This window comes from Manis javanica, chromosome 4, assembly GCF_040802235.1.
Source record: "Manis javanica isolate MJ-LG chromosome 4, MJ_LKY, whole genome shotgun sequence".
Lineage (NCBI taxonomy): Eukaryota > Metazoa > Chordata > Mammalia > Pholidota > Manidae > Manis > Manis javanica.
In genome coordinates, this window is record NC_133159.1 from 42682301 (window position 1) to 42692665 (window position 10365).

The window sequence follows — 10365 nt, forward strand, 5'->3', positions numbered from 1 at the left end:
CATGAATGGCAGCCATTGAGGGCATCCTCCTCCCCTTTGGTCTTGAATGGAACAGTTTAAACAGTCCATGTGCTCCAGGTGTTCTGCAGATACCTTTTGTGGGGTGAGGGTAGTTCCTTTCTATTCCTAGTTTGTTAAGAGTTTCTACGGTTTATTGTTGAATGGGTGTTGAATTTTACTGAATACTTTTTCTGCATCTATTGATGTAATATATTTTTCCTTTAATCTGCTAGTGATTTAATGGGTTCCTCAAAAGTGAGAAACGTATTTAAAATATAAAGAAAACCTTGAGATCTTTTTAGTGCTTGTCTTTAAGTGTTTCACACACACTAGATGATACAAACTGCAAGTAAGAAAGGCTGCTTATCCAGCCTGATGCTCCACTGAGTTGCTTTGAGGCTGGGCTTGGCAGGGGACTGGACCCCCTGAGTGGGGGTCTGGTGGACCTGTTGGCTGAGGCAGGGCCAAAGAAGCTCTGTTCTGTCAGATGCACGAAAGAGCAGGCCCAGGGCCTGGGAACACAGGGGGACCTAGAGGAAACGTGATACAGCTGCCAGACTGCAGGGTGGGTAAAGCAGGCACCTTTTTGCTTCCCTCAGGCACGGCCAGCTTTATCTAAAATCTGAGGATTCCCTTCTTGTGCCCCTGGGAGTGGGCAGACCGTTTCCTGGTGGGCCACTCAGCAAATGAAGATACTAATTTTACTTCCAAAGAATTCAGGCTACAGCAGAACATGGAAGTAAGGTCTCCCATGACTGGCTTTCCAAAAGGTGGGATTGCCAGTGTGAAGGCATGATCACGCCCTCATGAACTGTGCCCTGAATCACTCTGTCCACTGTGTAGGGGCCTTCAGACCCAGGGAACCAGGCCCATGAGACTTACAGGGCTGTGACTGTTGTCCTCACACCTCCAAAAGGCTGACTGGGGGCAGAAGAACAAAAGTGTGACCACAAAGGGAACAAACTAGGACCAGCAGGAGGAGCTACAAGAGCCCAGAGCTGCCTTAGAGTAAGGAAGACCTTTCATATTGACCCCCTGATGGGAGGGGACTGCCCCACCACAAGTGAGCAAAGAACCTGATGACCACCTGGCAGGAACTTAACAGAGCAGATTCATGACAGGACTGGACAGCTGACCTCATAAGTCCCTTCTAGCCCTGAAATATGAAGTGACACCAACAGAAATGCCTCAGTTTGATAGCCAAGCTGGCCAATGCAGTGGATCAGGACTACTGGGTTCATGACATCATTCCACAGGCTCAGCTGCCCTTTGTACATCGGCCTTGACACCTTTGGTCCACAAGGCTGACCTGTTCCCTCCTTCAGAGCTAGAAAGCTTAGAAGCTGTGTGCTCCTGTGTATTTTGCAAATTGGGTGAGATATAAGATTTTACACTGTGGAAGGGTACCAGGAAGCAGTCAAAGACATCTAACATGAATTCTTATTTGTGGAGGACGGAGTGGCTGCTACCTGACTACCTTCATGCACCTGTGCAGCACGAACAGGGACTTTATTGGTGGGGCTTGGCAAGCTGTCACAGAGCCCAGCATGCAGGCTGTGAGGGCTTGGACAGCTGCCAGGAGATGAGGGACGAGGGGACCAGCCTCAGTTCCTTGGGGCACGTTGTCCCTTCTCAGTTCTTAGAGGTAAATGTTCAGGAAGAGGGTTTAGCATTTCACAAACTGGTGGGTGACCTCGTAGATTCCCACAGACTCCTGAGTCTTTTCATCATAGTCATTCCAGTCCTGTGGGGGGGAAAGAAGGCAGTGTTAGCCTCACGAGGCAGCCTGAGAAAGTGTGGAGAGTGGAGAACCGGGATCTAAAAGGCTCAGTTCAGGCTCTGATTCAGATATTCACGAACATGTATGACCCAGAACAGAGCCAGACTGCTCAGGCCTGAATTCCAGCTCCTCTAGCTTTGTAAATTTGGGCAAGCCGCTTAACTGCTCTGAGCCTCAGATGTGTCCTCTAGAAAGAAAAAGGGGGACAACAGACTTCACGTTGAACACTGAAAGAATCAAGTAAGGGAACACTAAGTAAAAGTACTTAGCATGGTGCTGGGCCCATGTAAGAGCTCAGCACATTCCAGGTACTGTTATTAGGTGCTATGCAAACTGAATGAAGTTTTTGTCTTTACTTCAAGGCCTAAGCACAAAACTTTCTTATTTGCAAGCCAGGAACTTGTTCAGTAATACAGTTGATTCTCATTATCTGTGGTAACTGTGTTCTACAACCGCAACACTGAACTAGCAAATACTGAGCCACTGCTCCCAAGGGAAATTCAGGGTTAGATTCCTGGGAGCATCTGATCACATTTTCTTCAATCAATACATAACCTTGTTTCATTGTGTTTCCATTTTAAAAACCTTATTTAATATATATACTCTTGATACATTAATACTGAACTCATGGCAACAGCACTGTAACTCATGCCTGAACAAAGCTTATCTAACATGCATTTCCTCCATAAGGCACACCCCAGTCGTACTGCATGTGGAATATCAGGTAGTACTTCAGCACTGTACTTGCAGCCATCTTAAACACCAAAAATCACAAAAATTTAGTCATCTTTCCACTGATAAGCCTTGTTCACCAAAAGGGTAATTCCCACCAGGTACCCTATGATACTCTGCAAGGCCCCCAAGTCCCATACCTTCTCCTGCAGATTAATGTCACTGAAGACTGTCCCTGATTCCACACCTTCAGCAACAAACCCAGCCTGCAGGTGACACGAAGACAGCAGTTAGTCTGGGAGAATGCAGGTGGTGGCCTGGCAATGTGAGTCCTGGCCAGGGAACTGGCTACTGTCACACCTTTGGGATGGGGGAACAGAGATGCAGTGTGGGCAGCTGTTCTGAATAATCCCTGGGCTTTCAAGGCCTGGGAGCAGCCCCAGGGCTAGTATGGTCCCCCCAAACTACAGCCTCGGACCAGAAAGCAGGTGTGGGGTAAGCCCACTATCCCTGATTCTCTGCAAGTCCCTTGGGCATGGCACTTCTTTCTCTGGACCTTAGTTTCCTTATTTATGAAACCAGGATGACAACACTCTTCTGGCTACCTCACAGATCTGTTATGAGGTAAAATGCTGCACAATTAAAGTGGGATGAGCAGATGGACCTGGAGTTACATTGACCGAGGTTTAAAGCAAGCTCTGTGGCTTACTGTCACCCTGAGCAAGTCACAAATCACTGAAGTTCTTGCCACATCTGAAAAATAGGATGAGTAACTTCACAGAGTTGCTGTGAGGATTAAATGAGATAACATGCAAAAGTGACAAGAATGGTGCCCAGCACATAGTAGGTACTTAATAAATAGTATTTCTTATTATTATTAGAAAGACTATCTAGTCCATGGTCTCAAAAGGAAGCAAAGTTCTGCTGTCACTTCCTATACGTGCTCCCTAAAGATAGAGGTTCCCCAGGAAGACACCTACCTGGGGCTGGAAATCAACTGGCTCAAGGCCCCGGCACTCAAACTGTACTATTGTCTTGAACTTCTCATTGTCTTCGGCCTAGAAAGGAAGTGTGTCCAGGATGTAGGCCCAAGTGGGCCCTCAGGATGCCCCTGCCCTTCCTGCCCCTGTGAGCCCAGAATGGGACTCAGGAACAACTCATCCCCTTCTGGGAGAAGCCTCTCTTGGGCACCTTGTCCCTATGAGACCTCCTTGGACAAAGATGCTAAAGAACAGAGTGTGGAATCTGGGATTGGCCTCCCAGGATGTGAGCTCAGAAAGAGCTCTGCCTCTCTTCCCCTCTGGGCCTAAGATTGTCATGTGGAGTGGAGGAAACCAACACAGGTTTACGGTGGAATCTGTACTATGTGTAGTGCCCAGCATAGTACCCAACACCATGCTCAATAAATGGTCGATAAAATTATCAAAATAAAACATATGAATAAGAATGTTGAACTTACAAAGTCTCCAGATCATCCAAATGCCCCAGCACACTTAGCTGCAGCCTTTGGCTAACCTATCTGTATGCTGTGAAGGCAGGGCCCGCCTTAAAGCCTCTGAAGTGGGATTTGCATGTGGAGGGGCCCCTCTGAGGTGGGTGGTATAGCCAGGGAATTCATGCCTGCCTGACCCATGGGCTCAGAGACCCCCAGCACCACACCCACACATTCATTCTCCGTCTGTCATGCTCTGTAAAATCATTTCCTGCACACCAACTGTGTGCCCAGCACTGATGAGGCACTTCTCTGTTGGCCCTGGTTTGTTTTTTGTTTGTTGGTCTGTCTCTTCCACTAGATTGTGATTTACTTGAGGGCAAGTCCTATGTGATTTCTCCCTTTAACTTCAGGACAAAGCTGGGAACTTGGCATAAATCAGACATTTTTCAAAAACACCAAATAAGGAATAGGTGATCCAAGTTAACTGCCCTACTTTAAACTAACAGACCCAAAGTATACACTCCCTCCCTCATCTTTGGACTAATTTGTTACACAGTTAACATATAATTACTTATTAACATTGAAAATATCAAGGGTGGCTGTACCATTTAAAGAACTGTCCTACCCATGGTTTCAGAGAAGGCTCACTAGTTCCCCAAAATGAAGACAAAGCAAGAGCTCCCATGGAAACTGAGAGACCAGGCTGGGCTGGAGGTCCTCCAAGCTCTTAGAAGAAGGCCCTACAATAGCCTGTTTATCAGTCTTTTTTCTACCAAGCTCTCAGTCAGCGTACGGTGACTATATGACTGATAGAGTGAATAACTGAATGAATGAATGAACAAGTAAGCACATGAATGAATGTTCCATGGCAGGTCACTCTGGTGCACTTAGAATTCTAGAATCCAGGCCTCCTAGCATCTAGATTTGATTTAATCCCCACACCTGCCATTACAGAAGGAAACTTACATTGTATGATTTGATGGTGCTGCTCAAAATCTCTGAAATGTAAAAGAGAAGACAAAGTTGACTTGGCTGGGAAAGAGTCTGCTGCAGAAGCTTGGGCATCTCAGGCTTGGGTCTACCCACAGGTAACATGAGCCTACTTTGGGTCTGGTACCAGGAGGCTGGGGGCCACACTGTCAGAGCTCAGTACTCATGGCCTGACCTACCAATGGAGTTTTCCCTTGCACACAGCTTGCACTTCTGGACCATGGAGGCGCTTCCACGGCCTCCCTTCAGTGCCACGTTGTCCTGGCAAGGAGTAAACAGAACCTCTAGTCACATATCAATTAGATGTAAGGGGTTTGAGGAGACCTAGTCCTACCACTGATCCAGTTGAAGAAAACAAGACCCAGAAAGAGTGAGCAATTTGCTAAGACAAGAATCCTAGAGAGGCTTCTTAAGACTGAGAAAAGGATTTCCCCTTGAGTTTGAACTCTGTCTCACATCCCAAAGAAGCGTGTTGTTCCCAGTGTTGATTATACTGATGGCCTGTCCTCCCAAACCACAAAATGCAGGGAACAAAGACCAGAGAGATTAAGGCCACAGGTTCCCCAAATCCCTGCCCAGAGGCACTTATGTGTTTGTGTGTTGGCATGGTGGTAGGGGGTGCAGTTACCATCAGCCGAATGTATTGCCACTTCTCCGAAATCTCGCCACAGTTGCCACATTTCATCTTGGGGGTGGAAAAAGGAGTATTAGTAAAGCATCGGCTCATCTGAGCAGACAATGAGGGAAGGGTAAGACCAGTGAGATGGCCAGGCTCATAGCCTACCTTCCTCTTGGCAATCTCACCTTAAGCTCTTATAACCAGAACCCACTAAAGACATAAGTAGACTTATCTCTAGGCAAATAGGTCAAGGTATTTCTCATGCTGGCATGCTTGTCCTCCTCTAAATAGTCCCTAGTCTAGCTAGGGATTCAAGACTTGTGTGTACAGAAATGGCGTCAACAGTTCCCTCTACCCACTCTGCTGGGTCAGAAGCTCTCTGTATTCTTACAGACCCTGTAGGTTCCTGTTAAAAGTAGTTACCACTCTGTTTTCACTCTTTCTCCTTTCCTAGACTGTGCTTTTGAAGCCAAAGAACATCAATTCCTCAAATAAGCCCTGGTACTTAGGCTTCTACATATATGGTAATAAAGGTGGTCAGAAGTCATCCCAAAAGAGAGAGGCTTTTGCCAGGTACTGAGGATGCTGGGATTTAGCCTACGAGGAAAACAGAGCAGGAGCTCTGGCATCTGGGACAGTGAAGGGCCTCAAACTGCTCAGGTAGGAAGACTTCTGTAGATCATGCACCTAGAGTACCAGGTTTACCTGTAAGGGCTGAGAAAGTAACAGAAGATGAAATCCTTCTCCTTACTAAGTAATCACTAGATCCCTTCAAGTAGCCTACGTTTAGTGTTTGTGCATATATTGTTAAATATTTAACGGAGGGAAAATGTTTAAAAGGAATTCCAAGACACTGCCAATTAAGAATCAACCAGTAAGTTTTAAAAAGCAAACATTAAATTCTACTCAGGAACAAAAAACATAAAGGCTAAACATTTTCCATCTTGCAGGAGCGAAATCTCTTGTTCAACATAGCAGCAGGTCAGGACGGGAAACCTTTCCCCGGCCCAGCCCGGCCCCTGGCGCCCCGCCCCCCTCCGCAGTCGCGCCGGCGCGGGGACCCTCCAAGCGCCCACACCCTCTCCTGGGCTCCTCCCTTCTAGCGCCTGGGGCCCCGCCCCTCCAGCCGCACCTTCAAGTACCACCGGAAGTCCTCACCCACAGGCCGGAGGTTGGTGACGTTCTCCAGCGTGGCTTTGAGCTGCAGCGCGACTTTCTGAGGGAGAGCCAGCGTGACTACATTAGCCGCGCCTGCGCAGCCCCACACCTAGCCCGGATCCCGCCCCTCCCGGCACGAACTCTGCCTCCCCGGCTCCTTCTCAGCGCGAGCCCACTACTCTCATCCCTTCCTGGCGCGAGCTCCCACCTCCCAGGTCCTCGCCACCTTTCCGTCCCTGTTCCGGCGGCGGTTCGCCTTTGCCTCACCCCCATAGTGGCCCGGCTCAGCCCAACGCCGGCTGTGGCCGCTACTTTCCGGCACGTCGTAAACGGCGGACGCCGCCTGCGCACCCTCGGTGCGGGCCTCGGGTGTGCGCCGGGCGTGGTACGGGGCGGGTCTCCGCGCGCTGTCGCTTCCAGTGTAGGCGGGGCTTCTGCAGTTGGGTGAGGGGGCCAGTGGAGGGGACCTGGCCCCTTAGCCCGTGGATAGGCCAGCGTTAGCCTGCCTTCAGCAATGAGCAGTTCCAGGTTTTTGCTGAATGTCGATCTCTTGCCAGCGCTAAGCGACGCTGAGGGGTGTACCGTAACAGGACAGTTCCTGCCCAAAACCTCTGCTACGGCTTCTTCCTGAACACCAGTTCTCTTTCCTGGCTCGTCACTGCACTGCGTTCCCTCATCCAACCTGGCACGTGTCCCCAGCTTGCTCTCTGAGGCTTCTTAGATCGTCGGTTCCTCAGTTAAGGGCCAGCTTCCCAGATTTGGGGGACGGGGCCAATTTCTTTTCGAAAGTACGCTTTTCCCCTTTCCTCCAGACCTGCTTTCAGAAGCTTGCCTTGTGTACAGGTCCCGAAGACTGGTCACTCCTCTTCAGCTGGCTCTTCCCTGGGCTCCTGGTTTACCTTTATATAACACGTTTACTGGATCTTCTTTTACCTGTCCTTTTGTTCAGGGTACATACGACACCACACAGGAGCTGTGACCATTACAAGGAACAGCCTATTTGAGACCCTTTTATAGTCTTTTGACTAGACTATAGTCTAGTCTATAGACCTTTTGAGGTCCTCACTGTCATTTAAAATTCGTTCAACTTTTATGATTCCTACCGCCAACTTGTCTTATTTCCCCCAGTACCTTCCATAGCAGGTGGTACACTGGAATCACGAACCTCGGACAGCTCAGGTCCCAGATCTGCACCGAATTAGCGGGGGCTGGGCGAGGGGTGTGCACTGGCCTGAGGGTCAGAAGCCTTTGAACCTGCTCCAAGTCAGCCCGTATTGAGGAATTTGAATTTATCCTAATCACTTCCCCTCAGTCAACTGAGATTTACCAAGGCCCAATGCCCACAATCTGTTCAACCAGCCATGGGACTAAGTAAACCATGCAATTTAGCAGCAAGAGAAGATTCCTACAGATTTACCTGCTCAACAAAGTTCCACACTATCTGTACCAACTAGGTCTCAGTTCTTAACTGCTGTTTTCTGATTTTAAAGTGATTACTGGAAAACTATTCTTGAGACCAGGCATTTATCCTCCACAATATATTAAACCAAAGTATGTTCCTCTGTACTGAAATAGCAACAGATGTATCTTTTTAAGATTATTTTTTAAAAAGCCAACCTCAATTATATCAATAAAATTGTAGGGGAAAAAAAACAACCAAGGACAACTTCACACCTAAAAAATTAATAATACAGTTGACTTTTGAACACTGCAGGGCTTAGGGGTGCCAACCCTATACACAGTTGAAAATCTGCATGTAATTTTTGACTCCCCAAAATGTAATAGCCTATTGTTGACTGGAAACCTTAACAGTAAAATAAAGTCAATTAACATATTTTGTATATGTATCATACACTGTACTTTTTTAAATTAATTTTTATTAAGGTATTACTGATATACACTTACAAAGTTTTCACATGAAAAAACAATGTGGTTACCACATTCACCCCTGTTACAGTGTCCCCCCCATATCCCATTGCAGTCACTGTCCGTCAGTGTAGTAAGATGCCACAGAGTCACTATTTGCCTTCTCTGTGCTACACTGTCTACTCCGATTCCCCCCACACCATGTGTGCCGATCATAATACCCCTGAATCCCCTTCTCCCTCCGTCCTACCCACCCTCCCTCACCCCTCACCTTCGGTAACCGCTAGTTCCTTCCTGGAATCTTTGAGTCTGTTGCTGTTTTGTTGCTTCAGTTTTGTTTCGTTGTTATGCTCCACAAATGAGGGAAATCATTTGGTACTTGTCTTTCTCCGCCTGGCTTATTTCACTGAGCATAATATCCTTCAGCCCCATTCATGATGCAAATTGTACAATTTGTTTTTTTCTTATGGCAGAGTAGTACTCCCTTATATATATATATACCATATTTTCTTTATTCATCTACTGATGGACACTTAGGTTGCTTCCATATCTTAACTATTGTAAATAGTGCTGCAATAAACATAGAAGGTGCATATGTCTTTTTGAATCTGAGAAATTATATTCTTTGGGTAAATTCCTAGGAGTGGAATTCCCTGGTCAAATGGTATTTCTATTTTTAGTTTTTTGAGGAACCTCCATATTGCTTTCCACAATGGTTAAATTAGCTTACATTCCCACAAGCAGTGTAGGAGGGTTCCCCTTTCTCCACATACTCGCCAGCATTTGTTGTTCTTAGTCTTTTCGATACTGGCCATCCTAACTGGTGTGAGGTGATATCTCATTGTGGTTTTTATTTGCATTTCCCTCATGATTAGTGATGTGGAGCATCTTTTCATGTGTCTGTTGGCCATCTGAATTTCTTTGGAAAATTTTCTGTTCATATCCTTCACCCATTTTTTTAATTGGGTTATTTGCTTTTTGGGTGTTGAGGCATGAGAGTTCTTTATATGTTTTGGATGTTAACCCCTTGTTGGATATGTGGTTTACAAATATATTCTCCCATACTGTAGGATGCCTTTTTGTTCTGTTGATGGTGTCCTGTGCTGTACAAAAGCTTTTAAATTTGATGTAGTCCCATGTGTTAATTTTTGCCTTTGTTTCCCTTGCTTGAGGACATGCATTCAGAAAAAAGTTGCTATGTGTATATTCAGGAGATTTTTGCCTATGTTATCTTCTAAGAGTTTTATGGTTTCATGACTTATAGTCAGGTCTTTAATCCATTTTGAGTTTACTTTTGTGTATGGGGATAGACAATAATCCAGTTTTATTCTCTTGCATGTAGCTGTCCAGTTTTGCCAACACCAGTTGGTGAAGACGCTGTATTTTCCCCATTGTATGTCCATGGCTCTTTTATCATATATTAATTGACCATATATACTTTAGTTTATATCTGGGCTCTCTAGTCTGTTCCATTGGTTTATGTGTCTGCTCTTGTGCCAGCACCAAATTGTCTTGATTACTGTGGCTTTGTAGTAGAGCTTGAAGTTGGGGAGTGTAATCCTCCCAGCTTTATTCTTCCTTCTCAGGATTGCTTTGGCTATTTGGGGTCTTTTGTGGTTCCATGTGAATTTTAGAATTATTTTCTCTAGTTAGTTGAAGAATGCTGTTGATATTTTGATAGGGATTGATCTGTAGATTGCTTTAGGCAGGATGACCATTTTGACAATATTAATTCTTCCTATCCATGAGCATGGAATGTGTTTCCATTTTTGGTATCTTCTTTAATTTCTCTCATGAGTGTCTTGTAGTTTTCCGAGTATAGGTCTTTCACTTCCTTGGTTAGGC

At 46.2% G+C, this 10365-nt stretch overlaps 1 protein-coding gene across 6 annotated transcripts; it reads right to left on the minus strand.

Annotated features, from left to right (window-relative positions):
* Window positions 1-1490: 1490 nt before the first annotated feature.
* CZIB (CXXC motif containing zinc binding protein) lies at window positions 1491-7058 on the minus strand. 6 transcript variants are annotated; one of them, XM_017679816.3, is made up of 8 exons: window positions 6922-7058; window positions 6629-6712; window positions 5506-5562; window positions 5057-5138; window positions 4854-4885; window positions 3433-3510; window positions 2653-2718; window positions 1491-1744 (listed from the first exon to the last, which is right to left on the minus strand). In XM_017679816.3, the coding sequence occupies exons 1-8, from the start codon at window positions 6925-6927 to the stop codon at window positions 1667-1669; spliced, it is 483 nt and encodes a 160-aa protein (XP_017535305.1). In that variant the 5' UTR covers window positions 6928-7058; the 3' UTR covers window positions 1491-1666. The 6 variants fall into 6 exon arrangements, with proteins under 6 accessions (XP_017535305.1, XP_017535303.1, XP_017535306.1 ...); XM_017679814.3 differs by having other exon boundaries at window positions 6655-6712; window positions 6863-6970; XM_017679817.3 differs by having other exon boundaries at window positions 6655-6712; window positions 6922-6944.
* Between the last annotated feature and the right edge of the window lie 3307 nt (window positions 7059-10365).